The sequence below is a fragment of the Triplophysa dalaica genome, chromosome 7, assembly GCF_015846415.1.
Source record: "Triplophysa dalaica isolate WHDGS20190420 chromosome 7, ASM1584641v1, whole genome shotgun sequence".
Lineage (NCBI taxonomy): Eukaryota > Metazoa > Chordata > Actinopteri > Cypriniformes > Nemacheilidae > Triplophysa > Triplophysa dalaica.
The window spans coordinates 8606849-8626967 of record NC_079548.1 but is presented as its reverse complement, the minus strand read 5'-3'; the positions used below and the strand labels follow the sequence as shown (position 1 = coordinate 8626967).

Sequence of the window (20119 nt, the reverse complement as noted above, 5' to 3'; positions counted from 1 at the left end):
TACTTTCAACTTGGATCTATAAAACAGAATACGCCTTTAAAATAATATTTTAGAGAATTTCTAACCTGGAAATGATCTTTGATCATGATCAAAATTGCGATTGCAATGCTCTGTGAAAAAGGCAAAGCAGGATACTGTGCCATATAACAAATGATAAATACTCCGGAGGCTTTTGAGACTGGATCCAAAAATAGCCCTCATACAGGCCCAACATGTGCTTTTGGCAAGCAACCGCTAATTTCCACTTAGTGTTGCCTCTGTCTCTATGGAAACTGTCTTTCTTTTCAGTATCACAGTGGTGCTGGCAGATACAAGATGTGCATTTTTTGCCATTCACAAAACAGGTCACAGGTATTCAAAAAACAACATGCAGAACACACAAGAGATCATTTTTGTATCATTTTTAATAACTTGTTAATCATTTACTGTACAAGTTCTTTAGCCCATGAGTTTTTCTGTACTCGTTTCACCTGAATGTAATTTGGCCTTTATCTGAGCCTACAGTTCTGAACAACCACTCTCTCCAACAGCTTCAAACATCATAAATCAATTTTGCAATAAATTGCAGCACAGCGGATACAGACACACTCAGATATCTGTGATCACAGTTACACCTCAACCCTCATGGCTCTCTCAAACACTGCAGGATGACAACAATTTCATATATTTCTATCACAAGTCTCTACCAAAAGATATTAAAACAACCCCTCTTAAGAAGATACACCAATAAGAATCCAGCATGTTTTGCTGTTAACACATCACATGGTGGCCCAGAGCTACAGGTGGGCCGAGGTGTATATTTCCCCCTACTCGGTCCATAAATGTTAGCAAGCAATTATGGACACGTAATGCTGTAAATGGGGCTGAAAAAAGAAAAGGTGTGCAAGATTGATAGAGGAAGAGAACACTGAAATGGAGTAAGAGGTGATTGGCCAGGCACAGGGAAATGAGGTACTGCACATCTTCTTTGTTAAGAAGAGCGATAAAGACGGTCCTAGTGAACGCTGGTGTTTAAATAGAGCTGGCAGTGTGGGAACACGTAAGAGTTTTCCCTGGGGAATACATCATCATTGGCAACATGTGCCTTTATCACCGTATATGAATACACTGAAGATTTTGGTTGAAAACAGCTTGCGTTGCCTTTAACCTGTTTTGTTGTAATTAAAGATTGAATATGCGATCGAAGCAATGCATTCCGGCAGAAAATGGGAGGAAAACGTGCTGGATTGGAGGGGGTTGTTTGAGACACTTGCCTAGAAATTTTCTATACAGCTAAAATGTTCTCTGTACAAGTTTAATACTGGCTCTAAAATACTACTCTCCTGACAAATCACTGCACAATAGACTCCTACCCTGAGATGCAACAAGGAATGCTGGGATAGGTAGTCTTTTAATCTTTTTTTTTTTCTTCTAAAATGAGACTTAAGGTTCTTACTGTGACACTGCCAACATTTCCTGCCTAATTGTAAGTATCGATTAAACATAAACGTTTCAAAAGGAAAAAGTAGAAAAAAATTAGTGTACAACACAAATATTACAGCGGCAGTAGTAGTGTAATAACAACAACATTTTCTATTCTCCGTCTCTCCAATTCACATAGCAAAATTATTATTACGCTATACAGGAGTTAGTGCTTGTATATACACACAGATTGTATAAGTACAATATAGATCAAAAGTGTTTAATGGGAACAATCGTATGACTTTCCTGTAAAACCTTTGACAGGTGATTATACACATATTTACTCAAGTCATATATAAACGTCTGTCATGTATGTTTGTATACAAATGGTCTCTGTACATAAGTCTCATGCACGGATCTGTAACCTCGACTCTCCTACGGACATGAACATCATATTTACACAGTCTGCATTTATAGAGAATCAAGGAGATGGCTTGTTCCCTAGCCGGGTCAATCTCTTAAAAAGTCATCACACTTATCACTAAAAACTGACATTGAATTACAGCCCAGTTAAAACTAAATGGCGGCTTCCCCTTAGAAGGACAGTGGGCGGAGTTGCTGTAGGTCAGCCGAGCCTCTAGGTGGCAGTATGAAGTGTGGCATCGTTTAAAAAAAAAAACAGAATACAAAATAATTTCAAAATAAAAAACGGCCTCCTGTCTTTGACTCAATCATAATGTACAGTTTAAAACCCCTTAGTGATGGATGTTCTTTTAGTATTGTTTTAGTACTATATACATAATTACAATAAAAAAACATTGCGGTTTCCTCAGTTTACATCTCTTTTCCCTGAAACAAGTTTATGCACATGCTACAGCACCTTTCTATTGCATCCGACTCGAATCTCGCTGCTCTCATTGCAGTAAATCTGATATTAGGACTCATCATCTCTTGGCTCACAGACTTTGCAGTTTAGCTAAAAATTAAGATACGGTCATTATTGATTCCAAACCCACATGCAATTTCTTGCCATGCATCGCAAAAGAAAACATTCCGAATCTGTACCAAACAACATAACTGGTCACTGTATAAAGCTCCAAACAGCATTATAAAACATTGCATGTTGTCATTTGTGACCCCATGAGCTTTATTTTAAATCTTCTGAAGCCATACAAAGGATGTATACAAAATGAAGAAACAGTATGAATGTTAATAAAATGGCACGTTAATGGCGGGCTTAATAAAATTGACACTAAAACAGTGCAACAAAAATCCTAGAAAGAAATGTATAAGCCTCAGCAGATGGGAATTTACTCTAATGTTACTCTAACTAATGTTTTCCCTTAAAGTGTCTAAAAAATACAAATTTTATCATCATTTGCTCACCTTCTTGTTATTTTAAACCTGTTTGAATTTCTTTCTTCTGCAGAAGATGAAAGACGATTTTTGAAAGAATGTTGTTAACTGGCCCCCATTCACTTGCATTGGTTTCGTGCCCGTACAATAGAAGTGAATGGGTGTTGGCGCTGTTTGGTTAGCAATTATTTTCAAAGTATCTTCTTTTGTGTTCTTTGGAAGAAAGAAAGTCAAAGGTTTAAAGTGACAAGAGGTGAGCAAATGATGGCAGAATTTTCTTATGGCTTCAAAAGACTCAAAATATATAGTGCAGATGGACGACAGCTAATGTAAACATGAACTCGTTTCATGACTTGAGTAAATAATGAAAAAAATATTTTGGGGAAAAACAATACCTTTCTGGAAGAAAACAAATAAATTCAAATTGCACTGAATTAGGCTTTAAGTGATCCAGCCAAAACCTCATATAATAGCTGGAAACAGCCTTACGGTGTTGAAGCCCAAATGAAAAGCCATTTGACGTGAAGGCAATTATCTTAAAAGTGCAAAACTTAATGGATTTGTTTGGCAATTTCAATGTAAAGTAAAAGCAAAAGAACCAGCAGATAATGAGTCCGATCTACAGTATTGGCACCACTCATGTTATTTCAATCCCTTCTCTCCAATACACTCAACGGTAAACCCTTCTGTACATTTACGGTACAAAATCTTCCTCTCTTTTCTGCTCCTGATCTAAACCCTGAGCCCTCTTGAATCCCAATCCCAGTCACCCTGAGATCGTTCTTCTTGTAAGTACAGGTGTTCCCATCTAAAAGTTTAAAGTGGTCCACTCTGTTAAATGCTTAAATGACCTAAAATGAAGGTCTTCATTCTCGTAACGCTAACAAATACACCTCTCTTTTATTCTCTGAAGGTGAACACTTAAAACTATTTCCCCCTCCGAAAACATTGAACTGCTCCATCTGAACTCCCTGCCTGCCCCTCTACGAGTAAGAGAGATGGGATCCGTTGGAGATATGTGACGTCACCGACGTACTCCGACTCAAGCCTCCATCCCCACCCGGCCCACTGCCTCCGCCCGAGGCGGTCCTCCGAAGGGGCCCTGGACTGTTCCTAAGAGCCAGCAGACTGGGGCCCCTCACAGCCAGCCCCTCGCCCCTTCCTCCATAGCCACCCTGAGAGGAGGAAGACGAGGAGGAGGAGGGTGGAGAGGACGAGGAGAGCAAAATGGGCGGAGGAGGTGGTGGTGGAGGAAGAAGGGCAAGGGATTGGGATGAGGCATGAGAGGAGAAGTGATGAGAGTGCCCATGAGAGGAGGATGATGATGATGAGTGGTAACTCCCACCCCCCCCTCCTCCTCCTCCTCCCCCCCAATCTCTCTCTCGGTTGTCGCGGTACAATTGAGGTGTGCTATGGTGGTGGAACTGCTGCGGCACGTAGCGAAGTTGATGGTGTGCGGACGAGGATGACGACGACGCAGAGGAGCGTGAGCTAGGGTGGCCACGGGCAACCATTCCATCCAAATCCCTCTCTCGATCTCGCTCGCGAATGGAGACTTGTTCTGCTCGGCTGTAACCTGCTGTGCTGTTCTGACTTCGCCAGGAGGGCGGCGCAGCTGAGTTTTGGACCCCGTGGCTCCACTGGCTGCCCGAGCGTGGCACGGGACGGGATGGCCATCCACCAGGCCCTGAGGAGGGAGGGTTGGGGTAACCTTGATTGTAAGCCTCGGCAGGTATTCCGCTCAAAGCCATATTGCTGAAGCCCTGACGCATGCTTTCGGAGTCAAAAGACTCGATTTCTCGAGCTTGATGCTCAAGGAGAGCACGGATCCGCTCGGACCGCTCGTTCTGTAGAGACAACATTTCCTCCTCGATCTAAAGAGAGGATCACAAAAATGAGTTAAGAAAAGCAAAAATGTATCAAAAAAGCAAGACAAGCAAACAATCTTTCTCTTGTTCTTTTACCCTCTGTTCCAGAAGAGCTCTTCGAATGGACACCCTCTGCTCCAGGTCTTTGGCCTCTCTCTCGTGTTGCGTGTCTGTGTGCATCTTGATTTTACTTTGATATGCGTTTAGCAGTTCCAACTCCTGCTGCAGCTGCATGCGCAGAGCTCTGTACTCATCCTCCTGCGTCTCATCCAATCGCAACTGTTGGGCAAGCCAAGAAGTGGTGCATCAGTAGAGATTCAGTTAGTTAAGGTGTTCAGCTTTAGGCTTTGTGATGTGCAGAAAGTCGTAATGAAATATCACCCAGACAATGAAAGTGTATTTAATGAGTTAAAAAAAAAACCAGCAGCCTGGTTTTGGAGAATTGTTTAGATTGTAACAGTATTTTTTAACTATTCTTATAACCATAATCCAAAAAAGAAATCTAATTCTCAGGTTACAACAAATTGTCCTGTTATTTAAAACTTATTGTATTGGAAATTTGGGTATAGCTTTGCAACCCTATTTTTGTTGGCTCGCTGACAAAATGATAATGCGCTCTAATTTTAAAGTCCCTTTTGATAAAAGCATCTGCTAAATAATAAATGTAATTTAAATGGGTAACAAACATGCTTGTGTCAAGAAAACATAAGAATACAAAAAACCTTAAACCCTCTGCGGTGAAAATCAACCTTTTTAATGTTGATTATATGTTTAGGGGGTGTTTTTAATGTGCTTAAGACAAACCATGTGGATATTTATAATTTTAAACCATTGTTGGGTATTTTCTTCGTCAAATGACATCATAAACCAGTAACCCATAACATCAACTCATTGACGCCTGTGGATCGGCAGTTTAAAGCATAAATATGCCAATATGGCGCATCGATTTGAATGAGTTTCACTTTCAGTTTTGGTAGCATCTGAACTGCAGAGAGCCATTGAGTGGAGGCGGGGCTAATTTAAATTTGCATATCTGCGTATGCTTAATTAAGTCACTTTTATGGTCAGAGATTAGTTTTAAGGGATACAATTATCGACCACAGGGGGACTTTAATCGTTTTCTTTATGCAAATATAACTTGGGTTTTGATTTTAAGAGTGAATCGTGGCCTGGACAACCTCAATGAGATTCACCAATACCTAACTCAACATACATGCATTAAACAGTACATATTACATTATCAGTACACAACAGTACATTATCATATTGAAAGTGTGTCGATGAATGTGAAACAAAGCATTAAAAATAGTCTCTCCTTGCCTTACTCACAGCCTGTGTGGACAGCATGTCTTTGATGGAGTGGTCGTACTGCTCAGCCAAGATGGCCAGTTTACGTGTTTGCTCCTCTTTGAGTCTCTTCAGTACGTTTTTATGCTCTGATTTAGGCGTGGTCTCTAGCAGGTGGTTCCTCAGGGCTTTGTACTGCCTGGTCTGAATCTTACAAGTGTCTTGGAACTGCCGTTTGATCTGCAGCTCTTTCGTCTGGAAGAATAAAAGCCAAATGACTGAAATGGCATGTTTGGCAAACATCTGGCTTACATTAGCATCAATGGAACGTTTGTGCAGGTGTACGGTCATGAATAAAATGGACAAGTTCTGACAAACTCTTTTCACTTCTCTTTTCCCTAAATAAACATCCGTCAACATACAATGAAATAAAGACGTTTGAAACGCCCCCTCGCACCTTCAGGCTTTTGGGTTGCTGGCGAACCTCCACGCCGTGTTTCTGGCGGAGCTCCTGCTCGCGACGCTTATTGTACTCCATCTGATTGGCCAGCTCACTCTGATGCTGAGTGCGGATCAGCTCGGCCCGAGTGTGTTGGACCAGCGCCAGCTGCCTGAACTCAAGCTCCTGAGTGGACTCGTGATGTCTCAGTAACATTGCGCACTCCAGATCTTTCTGCGTCTGACGCTTGTTCAGGTCCTACAGGTACAGATAAAGAAAGAGATGGCGTTGAGCAAGAGGTGAAAGGGTAATATGGTAGAAAGGCTAAACTTAATGGAACCGGATATTAACATAGAGAGTAAAATTGGTTGATGAACTGTGTCAGAGACTGTGGGGTACAAAGCACCATTTGTGGCAGGCCTTCACATCCGTCTCACCTCTCTGAGCAGGTCTTGTTCCAGATTGTGTCTTGCCAGAAGCATCTTCCTCTTGTACTGACGGCACTGGAGCTCGTAATACTGCCTCTGTCGCCGCAACAAGCCCGCCTCCTCCTCGGCCTGGATCTGCTGCATGCACTCCTTCTGACGCACTAACCACTCCTGCTTCTCTCGCTTCGGTGTGGACTGGTTCTCACTCAGCTCCTGTTGCCATGGGGAAGGAGTTTGGGGTCACCAAAGTGTGATGAATGTGTGATATGATGGAAGAAATGACAAGTCAACCCACATATTTGCAGTGTTCCATTTATAATTAACCGCTTAACTAACTCTGAATTCATTTTGAATGTCTGAGAGGATAATTTCAACGCGCACCTCTTTCAGCTGCTCCTTGCGTTGTCTGTACTGTCGTTTTTGAGAATCTAGCAAGCTGTTGAGTTCCTTCTTCTGCTGGTTAAGAATGTGCTGCTGAAACTTCTTCTCTTCGGTCTGAGCGGCTTTGATCTGAAAACATGCATCAGATCAATACAGCACCACATAAACACACGCATACACAATGAATCCACATTTCTATCAATCATGGTTTATTTTAGTATCAGTAGAGCCCAGCACTAGCAACACAAGGGTATGCGTTTGAATACCAGGGATGTTGTATAAATGTTGCATTGTATAAGTGTGCTGAAGAACTTTTAACACACTCACCTCTTTTTCCAGGATGGCCTGATGTTTCTTACTCAGCTTGTCAGCTTCACTGCCAAAGTTATTTCTCTGCGTCTCCAGCTCCTTGTCCAGTCTGAGCTGGTGTTCGTCCATCTCAGACTTGAGCTTGTTCTCTAGAGCCAGCAGCTGTTTCTGATGTTGCCTCCTCATGCGCTTGTATCCAGACATCTGCTCTCTCAGAGCCGAGCCCTGTTCATGCTCCTGTATCTGACGGGTCACCTGTGCAGAAAGAGGGAGATCACAATCCATCTCAAGTTCACATCAGAAGAATTTTTTTTAATAATTCACTGCTACATCACTATAAGCAGTGGTCCTCAACCAGGGGGACTCGGAGGTACTACATGTGGACCGCGAAACCCCAACCTTTGGAACTTGATCGCTAATGCACGTAGGAACGCAATAGCAAATTGACGGAGGGCAATGTTTCGTCTGAAGCTGCATGCGTGAGAGGTGCAATTTTAGGCTGCACACAAAAGCTTAATATCTACAAAGTAGGCAAACGTCCAGCAGCAATCACCTCTACATCATCTTAAGAAACAGGTAGATCATACAAGTATGTTTGTCTTTTAGACTGTAACTTCAGAACTAGCGCAATTCTCTCTCTCTCCCGATGAAGGGAGTGGCGTGTAAATAAAGTGCCTTTTCATGTAATTCTGAACTTGGACGGCTGTTTAAAGATGTTAACAGCTATTAAAGATGTAATACGCTATTTTCTACAGGCAGATGACACCACAGGACGTCTGTATTATAAACTGCAAATAAACTCTCGCTTGTGTTAAAATTAATGAAACGGGCACCATTCTCCTGATCTGGCAGATGAATCATTTTGAAATAATGACCAAAACACAACAATTAAGTTATGGTTTTAATGCAAAAACCGAATTGCTCATAAGGGTATTTTAATGGAAACCATCAATTTCTGTACTTTATTTGTCTTAAGGTTTATCAGCAAGGTGGTTAAATTTATAATCTGATCTCTTGAGATCAATCTGTCATATACAGGTCTTTTTTGCTATATATAAACAATATCTAACATTTTCATATTATCTTATCTTTTCTTAATGTATAGTATGGGGGGTTGAAAGTGCTTTAAATGGGTTTACAGGGGGTGCGAGCCGCGCGACCATGAAAAGGTTTAGAACAACTATCTTAAATAAAGACTGGGAGTGAAACAGCATCACCCTAAAATCCCACAGGACTTAAAAGATGGTTGGTTGAAATCATGCGGTCAGCTGCTTACCAGAGAGGCTGTACGAATTGTTGCAAAATGGTCTCGGTTCCGGTGAACCCTTCTCCGAGCGGCCGATGACGGCTGCAGCTGTTGCGACTCCATCTCGGGTTGATACGGGTCATCGTAGATGTTATCGCGAGCCTGCAAGACAAATGTACGAGATAAGTTTTGTTGACCACAGTTGGGGACAAAAGTTAATTTCTCAAGATTTCGATCTCTCTACGTACAGTGGGACGGTGAATTATTGAGCTGTTGGAGGTAACGGTTTGTTCTCCCTCCTGCATCATGGCCATCTCCGTGCTGTCGTCTGAACCGTCAGCAAGGCTGTTGACCGATGAACTCTGGGAACTGGCGCTGATGGACATGGAGGGCACAGACTGAGAGCTTTCCATACTGTTCACTGTGCCCGTCTGCAATATGTATTGCTCTGCCTCCTAATATACACAAAAACACACACAAACTAAGAACTACAAACTTACTTTAAAATTATGATGTCTGAATATGCAAAGAAACCAACGTCACCTCTTCCTCCTCTCCTCCCTCCTGTGTGGGCCCGTTGTGAGTTTCCTGAAAGAGGATCTTCTTCATTTTCCTGTACTGCAGGTTGTCCAGCTCTCGCACGGCATCTTTGGTGCGCGTGATCAGGTCCATCACTACAGAATGGGCGCGCTCTCGGCACAGGAAATGGTGCTGCGGAGAGATTGTGATACATGAGGAACATGTTTTCACATCTTAATTTCTAGAACCTTAGGGTGTGTAAAGATGAATGACCGACACTTTGGTGACGAATAATTGTCAAATACATTAATTTGTCTTAAAATTTGTCTTTGTTCATGCATGTGTGAACATGAGTGACTGCACGTGCTCTGACATGTGAAAGAAACTGATGTGTTATTTCATCCACTGTTTTACAAGATGTCATTAAAGATACGTATAAGAAAAAATTAAGAGACCATTCCAAATGTTCATTTAATCAGCATTTCTAGTTGTATTGTGGCCCTTCCAGTCCAGTGTCGGTTGCACTTTAACGAAATGAAACCTCAGGAGTGACAAAGTCATCCAACTGCAATGTGCAAGACTGACAGTATGATAAGACACATGTGAAAAATATTACTATTGTTTTGCTTAAAAGTGAATATGAAATTGATTTCTTTGCAGTATTAAAGGTCTGAAAAAAATTTGTTTTCGGACAAAAAAGCCATTTTTTAATTTGAGAGAAATATTGTAAGTGGTTCATAGAATGAAACATAAATTAGAATTAGAATTTTCTAAACGCATACCTATAAACCAATAAAACAGGCTCTAAAATGGTCTCTTAATTTTTTCCACAGCTGTAGCCATGTAAATGTAAAACAAATGTACTACGAATTCTGTAAAACTTGAGTTATGACCAAAATCATGATCTTTCCGGTGACAGACAGGTATGAATCAACTACGCACAGACTTAGAGACAGAGGAGCGTGATATCAAATAAATCACTATCTTCAAAAGCATTTTCTCAGTGTCATTGGGGGTACAGTGATTGTGTTTTGCCTTAGTGCATCATCGAGTCGTGATCATGTGATTATGTAATCATAACAGTGTAGCTAGAATAGGAAGCGGTATGTGTGAAAAGCGAGAGTCTATGTTCGTATCTTACATTGAGCAGCACATCTGAGGTAGGCCTGTCCTGAGGGATCTTTTGAAGACAAGAATCCACAAAGTTCCGGAAGTAGTCTGACCTGCATTTAAAAGAGAGAGAAAGGAAAAAACTGTTATTAAACAAACACAAATAAACATGTATACAGGTACACCACAACAAGAAAAGATAAAAAAGACAAGTGGAATACACGGAAAAAAGGTGGACAAACAGAAAAACTGGACTAAAGTTCTCACCAGTGGTTTGATGCCAGGACAGGGCTTTCATTTTGTGCAATATGATATAAGGCACTCATAGCATTCATATTGAACAAGGGTGGCTTCCTTTCAGCTGTGGAAAGAGGGACAAAAATAGATATTAGACGAGAGCAAACAGACAGAAAGAGAATGAAGTACAAACAAATGAATGGACACGAATAAATGATATGACGGAGTGGAGAGATGAAATGTCAGGAGAGTGACATCAACAAAAAGAGAAAAGACAGGAAGAAAAGACAACATACAACTCAACTCAGCTAAGACACTAAACCCAAATCCCCTTCCAAAACATGAAAACACAGACTCACAGGCCGGCCTAAATAAACCTCCTTAATACCCGAGACGACCTAAAGACTAAAGAATGAGTCGGTCGCAGGCGGAATGTTAGGGGTCAATATCACAAACCTAGTTCAATGCAGGTGATGCCTAGAGACCAGACGTCCACCTTCCCATCATACTGCCCCTCATCCATGGCTAGGATCACTTCTGGGGCCATCCTACACACAACACGGGACATGATACGGTAAACAGGACCGTTTGTCTCGTTCTTACTATTTAATAAGATGTAAAAATATACTTTACAAAAAAATCGGTCATTCAGAATAAGTGATATCCTTTTTTATCTATCAAGTAAAAACTACGTGTAGATAATAGTCAGTATTGTTTGTTACCATGTATGAACATACAAACACCTCAACATTTCTTGTTTTCTCACACTAAATTAAGTCAAGTTTAAAATAGATGCAAAAAACTTTAAAATATAAAATCTTACCAGTATGGTGTGCCCACAAAAGAGTTGGCAGGAGAAACGATAGAGGCGGAGCCAAAATCTCCAAGCTTTACCTGACCAGGCTCAGTCAGCAGAATATTCCCCGCCTTCACATCTCTAAACACACACACACACACAATTAAATAGATATTTGTTCATCTTACAGCATTGAACAAAAAATCCACCGACAACGAACATGAGATTGAAACGCTTGTGGTCTTACCTATGTATCATGTTATGAGAGTGAAGATACGCTAGGCCCTCTAGTGCACCATGGGTAATAGCAGCTATTTCCATCTCCTGCAGAGGCTTCTTATGCACTGTGGGATTAAAACAAGTCAAATCTTTCACTGCGGGAAAACAACCTCTTCCAGAAGCATTATTTACACCTAAGCTGCATGTATCCTTATCAACAGATGACAAGGCCTAAAAAACAAAAACACACAGCAAAAACGAATAGAATAGAACAGGGCAGCTGGGGGACCTGATTTGGGAACAAGGGAGGAGGTGGGCAGACATGAACTACTCACCCTCTAAAAGATCAGAGGCTGATCCTAAACAGTATTCCATCACCAGCTAACAGGAGAGACAGACAGACAACATTAGCACACACGTCACATCAGACAAACGTCAACATCGCTCTCACATGCACTTACCCATGCCGTGTGCTCTCTGAGGTAGCACCCTTTGTATTCGATAGTATTGGGGTGTCTGAGCTTCTGTAAGAACTTCACCTCCTTGATGATGTCCTGCCATTTCTGTGGGTCAAGAGAAAACGTTACATCAAAAGCTTTGATGTCAAAAAAACAAAGAAATGCATGCATGAGTGAATAAATCGATAAATAGAAAGCCTAAAGAAAACCTATTTTTTAGCTATATCACCCAGCGCATGTTATGTAAGAATGGTGATGTAGACCTCATTGGACTGTTTTCCGCTGAACGACATCTTTTTGATGGCCACCACTTCATTGGAACGCACATCATGAGCCTGAAAACAGAGCGTACCGTCATACAGAGCACCAAAACACACACAAACCAATGCAGCCGCATGATGGATCCAGGGGCTCGATTTCCTCCCAGAAAAGATACTCTTGGATCACTTACGAAGTATACGGCTCCAAAGCTGCCGTGACCGATTTCTCTGAGATCAGTGAAGAGCTTCTCAGGATCATCTCTGTAGAAGAGCTCAGACACCTCGGAGTCCTTCAGGGTTCCGGTACGCACACTGGCCGGCATGACTGGATCCTGAGAAAGAAAGAGAGAAAAACTATAACTTTCCATGTGAGTTTAGTAAAAACGTTGGAATTGTTTTTTAGATTAAACAAATTTAATAAAAAATAAGATAATACAGCCAGGCTATTCACTAGTGGTGCAACAGATCACAAAACTATAATTTTTCGGTTCAGCTATTGTAAATGCTCATTTTATTATTATAATAGGAGTGGTTTATAGAATTTTATTTAAAAAAAAAGGAAGTTGTAGGTATAGTTCACTTACAAAACAGAAAATTCTGTCATAATTTACACGCACTCTTGTCGTTTCAAAACTGTATGATTTCTTTCTTCTGCAGAACACAAAAGAAGATATCTTCTCTCACTATCGCAAGAGTAACAAGCTGCAACTATAGGCCCACAGCGCAGCAAATCTTGAGGGTAGGCGGGTCCTAATATCTCGTCGGTTAACGCATGGCCCAATAAAGGAGTAAAAGAACGAAGAAACATTGCTACTGATTTTCACGTTTGAAAAAAACTTTCGAAACCTATTCAAACGCTGTGGGAGTGTATCGAGCACAGACATAATACGTCATATCTTCAACTGATTTTTTGACAAATTGACAATGTCAAGGATGAGAAAACAGAATGTTTAACATTGTCAATAAGTCAGAATGCATGAAACACCGTTGCACGGGTGCTTTGAAAAAATTACAATATGCATAACAAATAAATTTGATATAAACAGAGTAAACAGCTGACAAATGGATTTCTAGAGATCTGTTATGAGGTGGCGATTATGGAGTATCCTAACAGACTTTCTCTTGTCTTCACAAATGCGTTACTGAATTACGAATGGGAGGCGTGTCAAAATTGCTGAAGTGGTGCAGGTTTGCGTGTGGAATGCCTCAGAGTCCTTTGTGCTATGACTCAACACAACGTTACTTTAACTTAACAGTTAGCGTAAGCAGCGGTTTAAGTTAAGATATAGGCGATAATGCGCTTTCACATTGTGCTCATCAAGATCAAGAGCAAGAGCTTGTACGCCCTAAAACTATATTTTACTGTATGATGAATAAACTTACAGAAATCCTCAGGTCACATGCATTCTGAACCATAGGCACGATCCGTACTGATCAACCGCGATCCGTTTCAACACTACTTTTCACAGTGTTGAAAATACAAAGTGCTGACCAGTGTTGGGAGTAGCGTGTTACAAGTAACGTGCGTTACGTAATCAGATTACTTTTTAAGTAACAAGTAATATAACACAGTTACTTTATACATTTACATATCAATTCTCTAGCTACTTTTCAGTCTAATCATTGAGTAACATGAAAGAAAAAGAAAAATGTTTGCGTAGAAACAGTCACTAGTCAGACATAGGCAATGTTGCCATGTCTGCTGTGCTGCAGTGTTCCAGCTTCGTTTTTGTTACGCAAATCTGGCAACTCTTCACAAAGAGATGGGAGGCCAGAGCTCAGATGCGGAGCTATAGTGTGGACAAACCATGGACAAAATGCATCCAAATGCTGGTCATGCTCAATAGATAACTCTGTAGCAACAACAAACAATTGTCCTGCAAAGGCCAGTCATGTTTGGAAAATAACTTTCAGATCACAGTGTGACACTGAAGTTAGCAACAGCAGGCAACTCTGATGAGGTGGAGGACTAGTGGTCAGGAAATATTTGAAATGTGTTTTTTAAAGGTGTGTTATAGGCTATATAGGATTGTTGCATTACAGTGTTAAACACTAAAGGAAAGAAAAGTCTGGAAAAGCATGAGCATCAGTTGGGTGAGAAAAAGTAACACAAAAGTACTTTCAGTTACTTTCCACAAAAAGTACCCAAGTAGTGTATTTAGTTACTTTTTTATAGAGTAACTCAATATTGTAGTTACCTTTAAAAGTAACTTTCCCCAACACGGATGCTGACTCAATTTGGTACCCGCATGCTGTCTGGTTAAAAGCTGGCAACTTGCTTTGGCACGTTTAGTATTATATTGTCTACCTATCATGTATTGCTTAATACAAATGCAATGGATGCATGTCTGCTCAACAGCATATTTGTTTTTGCTGCAGTATCAACACTATAGAAATAATGAAATTTTGTTGGTATTGATCGCTGAACACTAGAGCTCTGAGAATGTGAGCCACACTAAAAGCTTTCACACTAATCTTATGGTGTAAGTCCAACTCTGATATAAGAGTTCGGCTTGGTCAGTGTGAAAGTAGTGTGCCCATGGTGAACAACAACACACTGAGCAACACACTAAATGAAACCAAACAAAACAATATCATCACTCGCCTCGCCTCGCCTGGCTTGGCTAATATAATGCAGCAATCTGGCATCTGCAACGCACTAAAAAAGACTCAGAAGTCTGTGACCCACTTAGAAGTTGTCAGATTTGCCACTAGGCATTAATAATGAAGAGGCTGTAATCTGCCTTGGTTGGATGGTGCCGTTTCAAAATCAGACCTACATCTACTTCTTTTTGACGTACATGTATATAATACGTGTTGGGGTATGGTCATATCCTGCTCGCTGCAAAATGCATGTGGGTAAACACCTAATCCACAATGTACACACTTCAACTGAAATGTAAAGAACATGCTGGCCTCTGTCATGTTTGAATACTTTTCAGATTCAGATTGAGCACATTGGAAGTGCAAATATATGTATTTAACATCTAAAATTATTGCGGGGTCTGGGCTCTGGACAAACATTTGAGAGGTGGCACTGGTGCTACCAAGTAATTCAGTTGGTGGCATCAGCCCTTAATTTGGTAGCACCAGACTCGGTCATGGGGTGAAGAAAAAATAATCACTAAAATTGAAATCATTCAAATCTGTTACATTAATAAATCAATCTGAAATTAATACAAAACACTTTTCTTAAGGGAGCTCCGATCAGTATTTTTAGGGCCGATCACCGATCTATATGAAGCCTATTTATCATGTAGAATTATTTATTTAACAATTTCAATGAACAGTGTATATTACCAAATGAATTGAGAGATGTAAAGGAATTATAAATTGACATCTTGCAAACAACATATTTCTTTACCTTTTTAGAAAGTAAACATAAATGATAGCAGCCATAGGAACATCTTAGATTATAACATAGCTTTTTATGAATTATGAAGTACAACAGAATAAAACAAACACGCACAAACTCCAAACATTCAGGAGTGGCAACCCCACTTAATTGTGGGAGTGAATGCCCTGATAGTTCCATGTGTTCGCATTTGTGATGATTGACACACTAGTGAACAAAGCAACGTTCTGGCACCTTGCAGCTGTAAGAATATAAATCGTTTGGTATCTGTTATATTTTAGCTAAGATTGCCATTTGGCCATCAATTAAACTAGAGTGTTGGAGTGCACTCTTTTGCAGTGTTTCCAACTTGTCATGTTCATTTATTTTTAACTACTAATATGTTTGGTCTAAGATTATAAAGCTCAACACTTTTTTTTTTGTAGACTTTTTCTATGAAGATCTGGCACAATTGTCACTTTAGCGAAGGGCATGTGAGAGCGGCTAACATTAGCCCGTGTCAAATCTGCAATAGAAAAGACTTCTTTCACTGCGGTTTTCTAGAACCTCACATACACACGAAAAAACATCTCTGATTTGCATTTACATACGTCATGAACACAGTTATTGATTTCGGTCCGTGCACTCCGAGTATAGTTTTGGTAAGGGCTTTGGTCACTATCCACATTATTAGGGAGTTAATTTGAAAGTAGAATGCAGTTATCACTCTGGTGGACCAAATTTATCTGCAGTGTATACATGTATCAGTTTACTTCAGACTGCAACAAAAAGGAATGACAGGCAACCGACAGCTGAATCCAAAATGGCATATTCAATGAGTAGGTCCTCAATTTCAAGTAGTACCTACTTAATGAGGACTAAATGTGTACGTACTGTTTTGCCTGAATGGGTGTAGTATGAATGCGATCCAGCCATCTTATGCCATATTGATGTGATCATGTGACGTAATTCTTCTTCTGTTCCTTTTCAATGGTGGGTAGCTGGCAATTTACGTTTGTGGTGCATATCCGCCACCTACTGTACTGGAGTGTGGGCCTTACAGACGATTTAGTTTTTTTACAGTTTTTTATATGTTAACGGATTAGATCATGCACAGAGCACACGTGTGCGGTGCGTCAGTCCAGCGATTGCTTACGCAATAAATCTATTTTTGCTGTACAGCACGGAGTGCTTTAAAGTGATAGCGCACATATCATGCTCAAAATGAACAGGAATTGACACAGAAATGAATTAATTTCACCATAAATGCATATAAAAGCAAAACAGTTACCAGGAGTTGTGAAAACAATTAATCTGATTAAAATGTTGTGTAGTACAAATATCCTAAAGTGATTATATTGCGTGAGGAAGGTGCTTCTATGCAGATAGTGACAAGCAGGTGGTCCAGAAAGTACAAGATGGCAGCGCGATGGATAACACTTGGCTAATTGAAATAGAAAGTGATTTATGACCCCCAGGTCTGTTTTTATAAAGACATGAATGCTAAAGAAAAGGCATGGGAGCTAGTTTCATCGGCCACTGGAATGGATGGCAAGTTATTTTAAAACTTTTTTAATACGTCAGCATGAAGTGTTTTGAAGTACCATCCTGTTAGTCCTGAAAAGGTTAATAATTGTATTTCTGTATTGTCCTACACTTAATTCAAAATCATGATTTTTAATCTGGATACTGGTCAATGTTACATTATCTTTACAATAATTAACAACATGTTTAATTGTACATAAAACACGGCTGAGGTATTCTGTCCAGTGGGCTCATGGGATATAGAGCATCTCAAGTATCTGTTGCTGAGTACTTCTAAATCTGTGCGTAACCAGTAAGCCATCCGGGAGTTTCTCATCTACTCTTTTATGAATACTGACGATTCGGACATACTACCCTGTCCAAGTACTGTTTTCTTCTACTACATAGTAGGAAAGTAGGCGTATTCGGACGCAACATTAGGATGTGCATGTCCAAATCTGGCGAGAAATATTCCACCATCAGGGACTACTGATGCTGCTACTTAAAGTGATTATCGGCCGATAATAATCGGTGGCCGATATATCGGAGCACCTTTAATGTTTATGATCAAATTATTTTTATTGTATATGTACACGCTTTCAACATTTTACCACTTTTATATGAAAATGAGTGACTGAATTTATAATACGCAAAAAGGATATATATATATCAGTTTGGCAGACACATCGGTGCGCCAATTAAGAAAAACTTAACAGTTAAAATAGTCGCAATATGCGACCAATCGGACGCTGTCTAGAGCCCTGAGAGGTGGAAATCGATCAGTACTGGAGTTGTTAACCGATTGAATAAACTTCTCACAACGAAAAACAAAATCACTGCATAAAACACTTGCAATCACATGGAATAGCAGACAAGTGGAGGCTTGCTGTCTAGGTGAGATTCTTGTTTTGTTTTCTTGGCACTCTCACTGCTTTAGAGACTTAAGCTTAAATGTGGATGTTTAGTTATCTTAATATAAAAAATGTATTGGTCAATAAGTAAGTGTTAACAACCGTCTAGTCTTGTATATTAAAACAACACCGTGACAAAAAAGATATTAGAATTATGGAGTTGTATTATAAATCACATTTAATTGCAAATGAATGAAAACCCATTTGTGAGACTTAAAAATTCATATAAAATTCTGTTTGCAATTTGCAACTATTTTGACATCGGTAATCTGAAATATGTCACTGTATTGGCCTGGAGAAATAAAGTGTAGGATGTAAATTAATTTTATTCATTGATGAACAAAACAAGTCAATAAAAAAATCAAGTTGAGTTAAAACATATGAAAGTACACATGAGGAACACATCAGATCTGCGTAGCTAACAAACATATGCCGAGAAACGGCTCAGAAAACATTTCAGGAAGAGACAATGCGACTGAAATATAATATCTTTACCAGACACTCCTATACAATAGACACACAGCAACAACTCATTCAAACCCCATAGGAAAATCACTGCATGAACTATCAAACTGATCTAAGTTCCAAAAATCTTCAATGAACTACTTAAATAAAGGTTTGAAGGAAACTATAAAATCTGAATGCTTTTACTTGAAACACACAGAATACATTCAAACATTCTGATAACAGGGTGGGGTAGTGGTCTTAGGAACAAGAGAAGTCTAATTCACATTTCCTGTTTAAAAGAGGGAGGTTTACCCAAGATCTGAAGAAAATGCACAGCTGCAAACCATCCCTTGAAACCTTTACCCAACCTAAACATATTCCTGTGTTATTTACAGCAAATCATACGCTTATTACCTAGTGTTGGTGAAGTTTTTCAGGCCCTCCTGTTTGTTACAGTCGACTAACGTTACACAATACGTATCATATATTGATTACACTCGCAGGGCCTAATGTGCCATTATTGTGCTTTAAAACTTAAATGGCACCAGTAATGTGTCTTCCACCCACTGAGTGCACTTAAGGCTATAATGTGTGTGTACAGTGCACACTTTCACAACCTTTCCTGTGCACTTTTGCTGGCTGGTTACCACTTTTGTTGGCCTCAGGACTGAAGGTATTGTCAAGTGTAGTTATAAAGTATAAAGATTTGCATACCATTGTATAAATGCTAATGAGGACTGTGGGCACCATCAGTATCCGGTGTTCTGCAAGAAATGGGAAACTACACAATAGGCCTATGCACAGAAACACACTGGCTGTCTCTTAACCCTATAGTGAGTCGTCAACCGGAATTTTTAACCCCAAATTGCAGTTAAAGATAAAACCGTGTCTTTATCACCACAATAGGTTTTGAATCCCAGTATCACGGTTGATAGTTATTATCGAAGCTATCCCGACAGTTCATGACAGGCTTAAGATAAACGTCTGTCAACAACAGAAAGCCTGGCTATACAACCCTCATCCAGCTAACGTTACAGACGTCTAACAAACATTAAACACTTTCCAGGCTAAAAGATCCAAGATAAACAAGCCGTCTTACCGTGGCGTGCCGCGATTCTCCTTTTTATTCCCTGCGAATAAACAGTTATCCGGCTTTCTCCGCAAATAACCGCCGTTTGTTGTCGTTGCCCGCTGCGACGTTTCAGACCGACACGCTGTCCATATTTCTATCGACGTCCCGTGTGCAACAGAACTAAAAACGACAACTACGAATGTCTTAAAACTCATGCATGTCTATGAACTCTTTATGTCTCGCTAACGGTTCGTTAGCAAGTTAGCCAACTGTTTGCACTTCGAATGCGGGCCGCGGCTGGTGTACCTGCTCGCCCGCTCCCGCCTCTATCATATTGCAGCGTTACATCCGAGTTTAAGATTATCTGGACGGTTTGTTGACCTATAAATCAATTCTGTTCCTGGTTGTCTTTCTATCAAATCCCTTTTTTTTGTCCAGGAAACGCAAAATGGCTACGTGGGGCGGGAGCCAACCGGAAAGAAGGTCAACATTCTGTGCCGTGTGCTTCCGGTGAAAA

At 40.2% G+C, this 20119-nt stretch overlaps 1 protein-coding gene across 2 annotated transcripts; it reads right to left on the bottom strand.

The window, feature by feature from the left end:
* Window positions 1–386: 386 nt before the first annotated feature.
* Window positions 387–20069, bottom strand: taok2a (TAO kinase 2a). Of its 2 annotated transcripts, none has more exons than XM_056752675.1 (20): window positions 19630–20069; window positions 12506–12646; window positions 12318–12389; window positions 12058–12159; window positions 11932–11977; window positions 11625–11721; window positions 11405–11518; window positions 11038–11129; window positions 10612–10705; window positions 10376–10457; window positions 9259–9426; window positions 8964–9170; window positions 8746–8877; window positions 7488–7724; window positions 7161–7289; window positions 6789–6992; window positions 6370–6609; window positions 5946–6167; window positions 4722–4904; window positions 387–4631 (listed from the first exon to the last, which is right to left on the bottom strand). In XM_056752675.1, the coding sequence occupies exons 2-20, from the start codon at window positions 12635–12637 to the stop codon at window positions 3741–3743; spliced, it is 3444 nt and encodes a 1147-aa protein (XP_056608653.1). In that variant the 5' UTR covers window positions 12638–12646; window positions 19630–20069; the 3' UTR covers window positions 387–3740. The 2 variants fall into 2 exon arrangements, with proteins under 2 accessions (XP_056608653.1, XP_056608655.1); XM_056752677.1 differs by having other exon boundaries at window positions 5955–6167.
* Window positions 20070–20119: the final 50 nt, after the last annotated feature.

Bases quoted from the DNA above. Each gene is read 5' to 3' on its own strand.
- taok2a (XM_056752675.1), bottom strand. From the start codon at position 12,637: ATGCCGGCCAGTGTGCGTACCGGAACCCTGAAGGACTCCGAGGTGTCT. The intron at 11,130-11,404 runs GTAAGATTTTAT...TGTTGTGTGTAG, and splicing joins TTTGTGGGCACACCATACTG to GATGGCCCCAGAAGTGATCC. The intron at 9,171-9,258 runs GTGACGTTGGTT...TGTGTATATTAG, and splicing joins AGGGAGGAGAGGAGGAAGAG to GAGGCAGAGCAATACATATT.